Source organism: Vanacampus margaritifer, chromosome 2 (assembly GCF_051991255.1).
Source record: "Vanacampus margaritifer isolate UIUO_Vmar chromosome 2, RoL_Vmar_1.0, whole genome shotgun sequence".
Lineage (NCBI taxonomy): Eukaryota > Metazoa > Chordata > Actinopteri > Syngnathiformes > Syngnathidae > Vanacampus > Vanacampus margaritifer.
Window position 1 is genome coordinate 33,221,414 of NC_135433.1, and position 13,661 is coordinate 33,235,074.

The following is a 13,661-nucleotide window of genomic DNA, read 5'->3' on the forward strand; positions in this document are numbered from 1 at the left end:
ATGCACAATAGCCTTTTCAGTTGAATTTCATTTGGCCTATTTTAAACTAATGAATGTAAACTGTTGCTGTTCTCCAACGAACAAGGAAGTGAATGGGCAAATTCACAACATGAACATTTGCCATCCACTTCCCATACCTTTCTGTGACTCTTCCGGTGTCTGTGTTGCAACCTGCTGATGACACACTGTGACACCATAAGCTCAGGGGTCTCGACCTTCTGACAACATCCTGCTTGAAGCCTTCTCAATGGTGAGGTACCGTTGAGCGATTGTTAGGCGTCGTCGGGGTCTCATGATGTCAAAATATTAACATCAAGATGAAGAGGAATTTTTTAAAGGTCTCAAAGTATGAAAATGCACTTAAGTGTGTTTTTTTTAATCAATAATATGCATCCCCGGCTTGTCTACAATCCATCCAGGTATGAAAAAAGTCCGTCCGCGACTTCTTTAGCTTTCTTCTCCTATCTAAAATGTGTGCTTCAAACTTCCGTGACTTAGTGACGTCAAAAAGACACGGAAGTGCACTCGACCCAGCCCCCTCGGGTTAGTGGCACCACCTCTGGTAAAGGTTTGTCACGCCCACTGAAATTCCAGAAGCTAACGGCTCCTTTCTTTTTCTTCCCCTCCCTTACAGTATGTGGAGAGGAGAAACAATGATCAGGGAAAAAGTTGTTTGCTTCCTTCATCTCAAATCTTTGAGAAGACAGTGGTTTACTTTTATTTTTGAAGGACGTGTATCGACATCATTTCTCAAAGGACTGTTTTGTTAGTGAAAGCCTGTTCAGAGCTGGATTTGCAACGCGTTTAAACATAATGGATCGGTCCCAACAGTGTGACACGACTGCAAACAGGAAAGATGTAAGTTTAACATTTTTGATTTAACCTTCCTCACTATCCTTTCTAATAAGAGATGTGCACCGTCTACCATATTACTGATGTACTTTTAGTGCCTAAAGTGGGAGCTACATTTGTTGTGTGGAGGTTGTTTGGTTACAAGAGGTCAGACATGATAAAGCAGTTTTAAGTGTGTGTGTGCACATTTGTGTTAGTCAGAACCGCTTGTAAATGTCTACAAACATTCACCGCAAATCTGAGACATTCACGGCAAAATAATGTTCGCGGGAGATTTGAAACAATCACAAACTAACGCTACAACATAGTCTCTGTAGTAACGTTATGCTACTTTTTCTTATGGTAAAACGTTATGCCACATTAGCTAGCACATGGCTACCATGACCGAAATCACTGCCCCTTCGAGAGAGAAGGGTATGGCCTAGGCGTGGCCTGGTGCGGCTATTTACATAAAAGTGACACACCCCTAAAACAGGCTGCTTTGAAAAGAGCGTTTTTTGGCTGATTTAGGGACAGCAAAAATAATTCAAAGTCAATTTTGACGAATGCATGTCACAGACATGTCTTTTACACATTTGAGAACTATTTTAGAATGTTGAAAAGTTGAATAATATGAGACCTTTAAATCCCAATTTTTATTGAACCAGGAAATGTGTTCAATTTTTTTTTCAATTGTTGGTACGTCAACACATTTAATTTAGTTTTACTATTTTGTATTTATTTATTTAACCTTTATGTATCCATACTGGGAAATTGAGAACAGACTCTCATTTGCAATGATGACCCAAAAGCAGTGTTGACTTTGGGAACAAAGTGATTCATATAACTGCTGGAACGGAGAGAGTGCACGGACCAGTGGATGTGTTAGCATTGGTGAAGTGAGGGCCAACTGATTACCGAATAGAGTTTATCGTGTAGTCATTCCAGTCCAGAAGAATTCACTATGTGAGTTAGGGCTGTGCAATTAATCAAAATTAAATTACAATTTTAATTATTAGACTCCACAAGTCAGCATAATCGTAAAAAAAAAAAAAAAAGATTATTAATGCTAATTTTGAGTTGTTTAAATTTTTAAATCTTAAAATAACAAATTTAATAAATTTTGTTTCATCCAAAAGGAACTTGCATAATTATAGTGTTTCAAAAATGTTATTTGTCTTTTTTATGTTTAAACATTTCCTTGTTTTGTACCAAAAAATAAATGATCATCTTAATCGTGATTTCAATTATTACCCCCCACCCAAAAAAAAAACGGGATTAATATTTTCTTCATTATCGAGTCTGTACTGCCGTACTTATGATAACAGTACAATTTACTGTTGCTAGTTATGTGGCAGTACAGTGACGGTTAAATTATTTTTCACCATTTCAGTTTTTCAGAGTGATGTAACTGACGAAATAAGAACTCGAGTACTTTTATTCGCATCAGCGGGTATCCGGCGCAATCGAGTTAGCAATTGCAAACATTGTGTGGCTAATAAAGATCATCTTAATATAGTATGAGGTTGAATATTATTACACTTGCTGCTGCCAACGTGAGCTACATCAAAAGCTTTGCCTTGACTGTAATAATGTTCTGTTTCGAGTATCACTGTCATTATCCAAAGCTTTTGGATATCCTGACTTTGCTCTCTCAATCTAAAATCAATTAGATGTCAGGGAGGGGTTGTCTGGTAGGCACTTATCACAATATTAAGAGCTCCAACGGCAAAATAAATAGAAAATCGCAAAATTCTTTATAAAATAGCTCTTTAGTCTTAATTTCTTAAGGATCAACCTCACCAAACAATAAGCATACCCCCCCCCCCCATCCCCGCAGCTTTCATACTCACCACCCTGTAACAGGAACTTAGAGGAGAATCAGGAGAGGAGAACAGAAAGTCACATGTCACTGCCCTCCGAGCTACAAGTTCCGTTTTTGCTGTTGGCCTTGCACACTCTGAGGTCACCTACGCACAAGAGCATATTCATTGACAATTGAAGATCCTCGATTGTAGTCATATCATTTCTATCTGTAGAACGAGACATTTGGAATCAATAATAGATTAAATGCACGCCACGACGACCTGCCAGCTGTAGAAAAACTCCTTCATATTTTCAGCTTGGGATGATCCATCACGCAAAGGTGAGTCATTCCCTGCTTCGTTGTCATTGGTCCCCAACAGACCAGTCGACTTGCCTGTGTGCACACAAACACACGGAAACTGACGGACGGGGAACAGGACAGTCCTTCACACTATTACTGCAGCTTACTGGATTTAGTTGTGACTGTCTCTCTTATGTCTGTGTTATAGACAGGCACACCAGAAGGAGCAGCAAAATGTCAATTGGACTGAAGCAAAACATGCAACAAAAATTGGTTAATTTCTATACATCATAGTCGTGCCCTTGGCTCGCTTGCAGTAAAGCGGTCAGTTTAGAATCAATGCGCCTCCGAGAACTGAACAAAATAAAAGCATTCAACTTCATTCAAAGGAGTCACTAGAACACAATTTAGGTGTAATAAAATTCAATAATAATGCATATATTTGTGGGAACTAGCGTCAAGTTGTAAATTACAATTTTAAATAGTGCAGAAGTTCACAAGTTACTTCATGTTAAACATTAGATAGCTTATAATATAAAAAGTTATTTTATGTTTCGTTTCAAGTAAAGTTGAGGCATTTTACAATGTCCATCCGCATTGAACTTTTTTTTTTTTTTTTTTTCTCAGGAAAGCTCAGTATTGTTCATTCGATTTGACATCATCATTGCTCTCCTTTTTTCTTTTTTTTATTAAATAAAAAAAAAAATATATATATATATATATATATATATATATATATATATATATATTGTGTGGGTGAGTATGTGTATGTGCGTGTGTGTGTGCGTGCGTGCGTGCGAGCGTGTGTGTATTCATCAGTTCACCTAAAGCCTATTAAAAAAAATCCCATACTAATAATATAATATAATAATAATAAAAAGTTAACATCCGCATTGAACTTAACAAAATAAAATCATTCAACATTGTGCAAAAGAATCACTTTAACAAATTATCATATTAATTATAAAATTGTAATAAATTAAACAACAATGCATATGTTTGTGGGGCTGGGGTCAAGTTGCATTTTACAGTTTTAAAAATGTCTAGAATTTCACAAGTTACTTCATGTAAAAAATTTGTCAGCTCTTAATATGAAAAGAAAAATGCACTGAGCTGTCACCATCTTACAAACAGTACAGTACTTAAAAATAATATCATAATATATTTTAAAGAAATTACTGCTTCAATAACTAAAAAATGCAACCTTATTTCTATGTTAACAAGAGTATGAAAAATTAGGAAAAAATATTGTACACTTAATTATAAATTTAGATATAAAATTATTAATTTGCGATTAATCGTGAGTTAATTATTAAAGTCATGCAATTAACTATGATTAAAAAATGTAATCGACTGACACCTAATTTCTATCTATTTGTCATGTTTGGGTTCTGTTTTCCTTGTGTGTCTCCCTTGGTCTTGTCTAAGTGTCATCCTGCCCTTCCTCATGTGAACCAATCAGTGCCCTCAGCCACTTGTGTCTTGCCCCAGGTGTGTCTTGTTGTGTCGTTAGCGTCTGTGTGTTTAGTGTCCTGTCTCCCCCCTGTCTGTGTGGGTTCATTGTCTTTTCCCCATGTCATGCTGCTCGTTTTTGCCTTGTTGTTCCCCCATGTTTTGGTTCATATTTTGGTTTATCTTGTAATTTGGAAGATCGCCTTTTGTTTCATAGAAATTAAAATCCTTTTTTTGCATCATCAACTGCATCCTTGCCCGGCTGTTTTTGCTCCCTGCATCTGGGTCCTCCACCAAACCTCAACCTTCTTGTCAGAAGACCTGGCTCGAGACAATGAACCAACACAGACAGAGGGGAGACAGGAGACTAAGTACACAGATGCTAACGACACAACAAGACACACCTGGGGCAAGACACAAGTGGCTGAGGGCACTGATTGGTTCACAGGAGGAAGGGCAGGATTACACTTAGACAAGACCAAGGGAGACACACAAGGAAAACAGAACCCAAACATGACACTATTTCCGTTTTGCAGCAATTATCATTAGAATATAGCTAAGTTTCATCATTAAGTGAGCTTTTTTTCAACATGGTCCTGGTTGATCTCTTTTGCTCTGCTGCCACCTGCTGGCCGTTTTGTGCAATAACTACCATTTTTTCAACCGTTCTTTGCTGTTCGGAGGGCTCCTGGCTCCAGTGGTAGAAATGTGGTAATGCGGCCTTAAAACGTGGTCATGGAAAGAATAAACCTCTAATCTTAAGGCATCACTGTATACTGAAATAATACTGATCGCAATTTTGATATTTAGTAAGTGTAATATGTGGGCAAGAAGCTATGAGTCATTCTTTTACATGGGATGGCAACAGTTTGCTACACAGGTTTATTGCACCTTCTATCACCTAGTGGAAGAGAATTTGATTATTCTGCCCTTCACTCTTAGATAAATTTGAAAAAACAAACATTATTTTGAGTAAATAGCCAATTTGGTGAGAATGGACATTAACACCTGTAGCATAATAGAAGCAAGTCAACTGTTCAATTTAAAAAAAAAAAATGTTTTATCATTCCATGACATGCCTTAAAATTGTCCTACCATGCAACCATCCGTCGAGAGTCAAGCTGCACACCTCAATTCTCAGGTCACATGAGACCGACACGCCATTGTGATTGGACACCTGCACAACGTGTGATCCCCTGCGGACAGTGACACCACCATCACTCTGCCACAAGTGCGTCACAACGTTGTCGCATTGAACCTTCACCTGTGGCGAAGACAAATCTTACAACACGCCATCTGAGAATACGTTGGCAACCCAAAAGAACGTATGACGTCATGGTGAATTGTCCTGTACCTGTCCGTTACGCTGAATGCTGACAGTGCTGTTATTCAACCTGAGCAGGAGGAGGTTGCGAGGGTGTGAATTGAGCAGAAGTGTGAATGAGGGCTCGGCACTAGTATCGTGGGCCAGAAGAAGTGGGCACCAGCCTGGCAGCTCATAAAGATGGCCGTCAAACGTTACTACAAACTGATCTGCCACCAGCAGAGCTTGGTCTGTTTGGAGAGAAACAAAATAAAAAGGGCAAGTTTGTTGTGTAAGGAGAAGTGCACGTGAGAAGTGGTTCTTACGAATAAATGGGCTGTCCATGATCTTCCTCTTGAGGCGGTAAAGCTCAGCAGTGGGTCTAATGGAGGCGAGGCTTTGCAGGGGTTTGAGGAGCCACTCTTCTAAAAGGATTCCCACCAGACCGGCCTCGGCCACACGGGTCCAGCGCAGGGGGGGCAGTGACATAGACACAGCCACAGAACACTCGCTGGAAAAGAAAAATGAATTCAAATCCGCAAACAGTACAAGATCTCCCCTCGTGTATTTCTGAGATGATCCGCAGTACCTGGGGGAGTATTTATAGAGTGATGCCAGTTGTTTCCTGAGTCCAGAAAGAGCCACTGCCAGTTTGCTTTCTACCCAGTGGTACGTGTGCTGGCCTGCCTAATAAATGCAAAACATAACCTTTGAGACCTGCTCAACATTAAATTCAAAAGGTAAATTCAAGGTATAGTCGCTGAAAATAACGAAAGGTGAAGAGATGAAGCTGAGCTGAAATCATGTGGAATTAGTTGAATTGTGCAAATTTACAATGTGAGACTTTAAATTGGAATGCTTGTAATCAGTCAAGAAATGTGGAAGGAGGATGCAAATTTGCAAAATATCTGTCAATTTGGTCATTTTATTGTGATTATTATGAGGGGAGGTGATAGATATGCTGAATGAATGAGAATGGTTTGAATCAGTCAAGGAATATGGAAGGAAGAGGTCAATACTGTATGTAAAACAATTCTTGGCATTTTGATTGTAAACATGTATCACTGAAAATGTAATGTGGTCATTTTGGAAATGGGAACAGTTCCCATCATGTTCTGAGTGATCTGAACAGTTTGAAGTTAGAATGGTTTGAATCGATTGAGAAATGTGGAAGGAGTACACCAATTTGTGAATATGGTCAGGAAAATCTGGCTTAGGGATGGGCGAGTACCGATGCCAAGTATCGTATCAGGCCGATACGCCGCATTGTTTCTTTATTATCGGTGCTCGCAACGGTGGCCAATACCAGTATTAGCCACTACGGTGGCCCTGAAGTACAAAACGCAAGAACAAAAAAATGACCGACTGCAAATAAAAAAAAATATTTAAAAAAAGTTTAAAAAAAAAACAAAAAAAAAACACTAAAACAAAACACACTACAGCAAATCAAAAATCTCACAAATGAAAAGGTAATCACAAACACAAATCAGAAAACAAAAAAAGAAAAAAAAACATTGAAAAAGGTCATTTCAAACAAATAAAAAACACTAACAAATCAACATAACAAAACAACAAAAACGAATCACACTAAACACAAACACAAATGAAACGAAAAACAAAAAAGTAATGGCAAACCACAAACAAAAAACAATATAAAAAATAAAAATGGAACGCAAACAAAAAGGTTACAGCAAACACAAAATGAACAACGCAACATTTTCCTAACGGAAGTAGTTGTAGGTGGGTGGAGGAGGGGGGGGGGGGGGGGCTGGAGGAACCATACTCACGACTGATTGGACGAAAGGTGCAGCTTGATTGGATGTGCATCGGCTTTTGGCACGCACTCTCTCGCCTGCGCCAGCGAGTGTGCGAGAGAGCTCTTCCTTTGACTCGAGTTAAATATTTGCACCAAACGCCAGTGCACACATCTGCCCTCCCCCCTCCCCCCACCTACCAACTACTTCTGTTCGTTTGGTGTTTTGCGGTAACCAATTTGTTGTTTTGTTCCGGTTTTTGAGTTTGTGTTTTTTATTTGTTTGGATTAAATTTTAATTTTTTATATTGTTTTTTGTTTAAGTTTTTTTTTTTGTGTTGGCCATTACTTTTTGTTTTTCTTTTCATTTGTGTTTGTGTTTTTTGATTTGAAATTACAATTACGTTTTGTTGTTTTGTTCCAGTTTTTCTGCTTGTGTTTTTTATGTATTTGCGATTACCTTTTTGCTGCTTTTTTTCTTTTTTTGTTTTCTGATTTGTGTTTGTGATTAATTTCTTTAATTTTTGTGTTTTTTGATTTGCAGTCGTGTCAGTTTTTTGTTTTTGCATTTTGTACTTTAGGGCCACCGTAAGCCACTCTCTTGTGGCCATTTTGCGATTAAAAACATAAGGCACACGTCTGACACATTAAGAATATAATTATTTAAATTCATTTTATGTTCTATACAAAATAAGTATTTTATGAACAAATGTAAGAAAAGATCATAGAAAATTGACATACATTCCATTTTAAGGAAAAATGCTATATTGGGATATAATGTCTAGGTCTTTCTTTAAAATGATCTGCCATTGTTTTGTTTTGCTTGAAAAATGCATGTATCAAAACAACTAGTGCCCGCAATGAGGTGGATTATTTTGCTGCAATGGTTTGAATTGGAGAATAAATGTGGAAGGTGTAGAGGGGTGAAAATTGGCATAATAATAATAATAATAACAAAAAGAAGAAAAAGAAAAAGAAGAAAAAAAGGGCAAAAAAAGGAAAAAAGAAGAAGAAGAAAAAAATTGCGAGCAGTTTCTTACCAAATCCATGGCCTGGCCGAGCATAGCCATGCTTCCTCGAGCGAGTGGCCTGAGCTGCGGACTCTCCAGCGGAGCAAGCGAGGCCTGCAGAAGTTTGTCAGTCCACAAATCAACAGCCTCCTTCCAAACAGCCTCCAGCCGCTGGCCTTTCACATCCTGGTACACGCCTGCGAGAGTGGCCAGGGGCCCTGCGGACAGCAGACACAATCAATGACTGATCTATGATCCCTAATAACCGTGTGAGCGGTTGTTATCTGGCTTAAGGTTCATGTACTAGTACGCTCTGACCTTACCAGTAGCAAGCAATTTAGTGCACTAATAGGACATCAAATAACTGTTCATACATCTTTTTATGAAGCTGACTCGATCATCCAATCACGTTCAGGATGCTTACTGCTTTTTGAAGAACAATAGCCTATTTGGTAATCACAAGACGAAGTGCTGCCATGAGCTGATTGGGTTACTTACGCCTCAGCTCCAGCTGTCCCATCAGCGATGTGTGTTGTAAAAGGTTGAGATATGGAGGCAGGCCAGTGGTGACGATGTGCCGAAGGGAGCTGCTGCGCCACAGAGCCAACAAACTCTTGCCTCTGTAACCCAACAGAACCTCAGCTTGTTGGGCAATAAGCAGAGGCATGGCACTCAGATCTTGGAGCAACTCACTGTCTCTAGCCTGGGGGTGGGGAGGGAAAACTTCTTGTTGAATGCTACAAAACAATATATTCACAATTTTTAAGCCGTTCATGCAGGATAAAAGAAAGGAATTTGGAAATATGTCAGTTTTCTACTTACTATTTTACAGTGCCAATAAAGTGTCATGAGATATTTCCAACATTACAACACAACATTATTAGCTGGTAAGTCACCTGTTGCCTGAATTCAGCAAGGAGATATTTCACAGTCATAATTCTCTCCAAAAGCTTCTTTCTGACCTGGGAGCTGACCGCTTGAATCCGTGCCTTGAAAAATAAACATCAAATATGTAGAAATAGAAATACAGTACACTATTCCCCCATTTTGTTTATTTTTTTCAGGATCTGAATGGCAACATTCACAAAAGGTGTTAAAATCAATGAACATTGCCAAAAAAATCCACTTCTAAGCCTTTTTGTGACTCTTCCAGTCTCTGCATTTTTGTCGTAACCTTCTGATGACACTTTGTGACACTGTAAGTGAACCCTGGTCTCCGAGAGCAACTGTCCTGCCTGTCTTCCATGTCTCCCTCCATCAACACTCCTGATTTGACGAACAGGATCGTTTTCAGGCTTCTACAGAGCTTGCTGATGAGCTGATAATATGAGTCAGCTGTGTTGGAGGAGGGACACACGGAAAACAGGCGGCTCTCGAAGACCAGGGTTCCCTACCCCTGGCTTATAGTGTCAACAGACTGCAAGAAAATGGCTGGAAGAGTCACATAAAGGCACAGAGGTTCCTTAGAAATTTATAGATTCCGACACTCTAAAAACAGTTGGGTTAAAAGAAACCCAATTATGGATCAAAAATGGACCGATCCACTTTGTAGGTTGCTTTATACAAAATGACACAATTTTTTGACCCAAGTAAAGGATCTGACCAATATTTATGAGCTGTTTTACACTTTTCTTGACTCAAAGTTCGGTCAAATCGACCCAAGTAGAGGAACGGTCCATTTTTGAGCTATAGTTGGGTTATTATTTTGACCCAACTGTTTTTAGAGTGAATCATGTATCAAATAAATGCTGGACATGTGAATTCAAACGTTCAGAGAAAGTCAAAATTGTGCAGTTTAGGTTCATCCTGAAATTTACCCCCAAAACCCAATAAATACAGTGCATCCCCTGCATACACACGGTTTGGCATTTTTCTGCTTTAAATTCATCTATTTGCATTTTTTTAGAGCTTTCAAATGATTACATTTTTTAATCAGATTAACTTTGACTGCCAGACGTTTTCAGAAAAGGGATGCCGTGGGTGCCAGCCAATTTTAAGCATTTTGACTGATCTTTCAAGGTCCATAGAAAATTATGTGTTTGGACTATGGAAACACACATACTACCAAAAAAAGATTGGACTCTCATCTTTCATCAGAAAAAAAAAGTTTGTTTCTACCTTATTCCGTTTTTCAGTAATCCACAATAGAAAATGGTTAGTTTCACCTCTGTTTTGAAACAAACATCTTTTAACGTCTTTGGCACTCCTCCATAGGATTTTACTAAACGCTATTTAACGTTTTTGGCAGTCAAAGAGTTAATCACATCTTGGAATTTTGATTAATCACGATTAATCGCTTAATAAAAAAAGTATTTTTTGTCAACATTTTTGTCCCGCCAAATTTGAAGAGCACCGTTCATGTGTTAATTCTTTTGACATTTAATGTTATGAGGACGTCTTCAACATTTTTTTATCCACTGCACACGCTAATCCTCCTCTTTTTCTAATCAGTTAATTACTTGCATAATTTAAATTGGGGGAAAAAATGACCCCAATATTTTGACATGAACAAATATTCTAAATGTGATATGCAAACATGTATTAAATGTTTTACTTTAATGTATGCATTCATGTTTATTGCTCAAACACAACCTGTGCTACCTTAAACGTAGCCATCCGCTGTCACGCTAAAGGATAATCTATGGTTGAAATTAATTCAAAATTAATGCGTTAATTCCTGATTAATGTGATAATTTTTTTGTGATTAATTATAAATAATCAGTTAACGCTTTAACTTTGACAGCACTTTTTTTTTCCAATTTAAAAAAAATAGTTTTAAAGATTATTTTTTTTGTCCCCATGAACAGCGGGGGTCCACTGTATCTATCTTTAAGCGAGCACAGTAGTGGATAAATTTCAATATGCAGAATGTTATGGCTGCTGAAACGCTGCAACATGTCTGAAGCAGTGATACCTCTACTGCAGTAAGACTCTCTGCAGTAACACATCCAGTTGCTCTCAGTGTCAGCTTCTGATTGGCTGCGTCAGCAGACAGACTTCCCAAAGTTTCGGGTTGGTTGCTGCCATGTCTTTTTTGTACATCCAACATCAAATTGTGACTTGTCCCCAAACATGCCATCACAGAAACGTTCTCTCTCAAACCTGTACCTGCACATGCACAGATAGACGCACACACGTACGTTATTGTGAATATCGTAGTAACTGGACACTTCATTAGGGATCAAGGACAAGTTAAACTAAGCATCATTGTTTGGCGAGTGCTGTGCGGCGGATTCTATATATACCATTTTTATAACCGGCAGTTGTCTGGAGACATTTTCCCTCCATTGTGCCATTCAACCACATTTCTTCTCTATGGTCCAGTCTAGCACGTACAAGAAGACCAGACCCCTGGAGCCATGACAAAGCACTGCCTTCTACCTCCACACTCCAGTTCCCCATCCTGGACTGATAAAACATACATGTTTTTTATGCTAACTTGCCTTTTCTTTTCTTTTTTCCACCCACCCTTGTCTGTACCTCGGCAAAGAGAGTCAGGTTGGAGCGCTGAGCAGTGGATGAGTTGATCAGTGTGAACGTGAGGCTGCACAGGTTGGGGCGTCCCGTTACCGACATACGAGACTGCGTGTAAAACAGTTCCTCTCCGGAGTTCAGCCTGTGGGATCCTGACCAGGTAAGAGTCTGAAAGACAGACACATATGGGTGGAAACTGTTGCACATTGTCTTGTCTGTATGTTGTAGATTAGAGCTTAATTTGTTCCATGACCTAGCTCACAACTCATTTTATTCATCTCTAATCAGTTCTCTCCAGTGAAGTGGCTCGAGATGCCAATAATCCATTCTAGCACCCCCCTAAAAAAAAACGTTGTTTTTTTTTTGTTACGTGTTTAAATAAAGAAAATAGCACTCATTGTAAAATGTAAATAGAAAACAGAATCAAAGAAAATGTGAAGAAATTAACTGGTTTTCAAAGTGTAATGGGCTCTTTGCTCAAATCGACTACTTCCTGAACTCAGTACCACTGCTTCGTTTCCAGGTGTGTCTGATCTCAGTAACCACGACAACAATGGCAAGACACACCTGGATTAATCAGTTTGTCCAATCATGGAAGACAGGAAATGAAGGAGTGGTGTTGAGTTCAGGAAGTAGTCGATTTGTGCAAAGACACCATTAAGACAAAAGTCAGACATACACTGTAGTACATTTGACCTGTCTGAACTAATGTCTGCTCCATGCTCCTTATAAGTGTTTTCATTTTGTATTTTGTGTGTTTGGCTTCTTGTTCCGTTCAATGAACAGCTGAAAGTGCGTCAGTGACTGTGGCTCTCTTTTTTATTTTCACTTCACTCAAGTGGTAGCATATCTGAAGCACATTCATAAGTCCAATTTTGTCTCGCAAAACACAAACAAAAAAACAAAAACAAAAAACAGTTCCACTGTAATGTAACTCTTCAGTATTACAAAACAGTGGCAGCTGGTGGGGTTCTGATTTTTTTTTGACAATTCGGCCAGCTCAGTGTGCTAAAAGGCTCCCCACCTTGGAGGAGATACAGTGCAAGTCAAACGTTCAACTCGAGTCAATAAATAAAGATTTGTGTGACACCGACTGGAAATATGCCACACAACCAGACAATAGAGATGAACAAAACAACTTTACTCATTATTAACTACAGATATATGCTAATTATACTGCCCATCTTAAAAAAAAGACAAATAAAGGATAAACAAGAAAAAAAGATGCCATTTTTGAAATATGTGTAGCTTAATATTTAATTTCCATTATTTAATTTTACGATACGATACAGTTCATAGGATGATAACATCAAGGTGTACCAATAAGTGTGTTAAAAAAAAATTATAATATATTGAGAGAATTACATCTAATTAAACAACGACATTACTAATCATTTTAGTTCCTAACAGTAGATTCTTATTATTTTTATCTGCTTGATTGACATGATTGTTCCAACGTGAAACTCAACCACAGAGAGACACATTTCATTTACTGTATAAACATCAGTTTAGTGACCTGACAAGGAGTCGTGTACTTACAGGTTGAGGGGGGCAGAGGTCCAGCAAAACCGTGTACTCGACGCGATCTTTGAGGTTGGTTTGGATCTTAGTTAAGACCGAATGTGAGGGGCAGGGTGCGGGAGACACTTTGTCCAGGCCGATATTCACGTGGAGGCTGTGCATTTCTCGTGCACCTTTCTAAAGAAACACACAACATAATTAGATATGCAA

At 38.6% G+C, this 13,661-nt stretch overlaps 1 protein-coding gene across 2 annotated transcripts in view; it reads right to left on the minus strand.

The window, feature by feature from the left end:
• LOC144044458 (uncharacterized) overlaps positions 1 to 13,661 on the minus strand; it is a 45,720-nt gene that overhangs the window by 476 nt on the left and 31,583 nt on the right. For both annotated transcript variants that reach the window (XM_077558883.1, XM_077558885.1), the window contains 13 exons: positions 13,470 to 13,628; positions 11,937 to 12,098; positions 11,702 to 11,864; positions 11,371 to 11,564; positions 9,353 to 9,445; positions 8,955 to 9,159; positions 8,487 to 8,674; positions 6,283 to 6,380; positions 6,020 to 6,204; positions 5,745 to 5,944; positions 5,486 to 5,654; positions 2,919 to 3,031; positions 2,685 to 2,801 (listed from right to left, as the gene is read on the minus strand). In XM_077558883.1, coding sequence (XP_077415009.1) covers positions 2,685 to 2,801; positions 2,919 to 3,031; positions 5,486 to 5,654; positions 5,745 to 5,944; positions 6,020 to 6,204; positions 6,283 to 6,380; positions 8,487 to 8,674; positions 8,955 to 9,159; positions 9,353 to 9,445; positions 11,371 to 11,564; positions 11,702 to 11,864; positions 11,937 to 12,098; positions 13,470 to 13,628 — 2,046 coding nt within the window. The remainder of the gene's footprint in view (positions 1 to 2,684; positions 2,802 to 2,918; positions 3,032 to 5,485; positions 5,655 to 5,744; positions 5,945 to 6,019; positions 6,205 to 6,282; positions 6,381 to 8,486; positions 8,675 to 8,954; positions 9,160 to 9,352; positions 9,446 to 11,370; positions 11,565 to 11,701; positions 11,865 to 11,936; positions 12,099 to 13,469; positions 13,629 to 13,661) is intronic.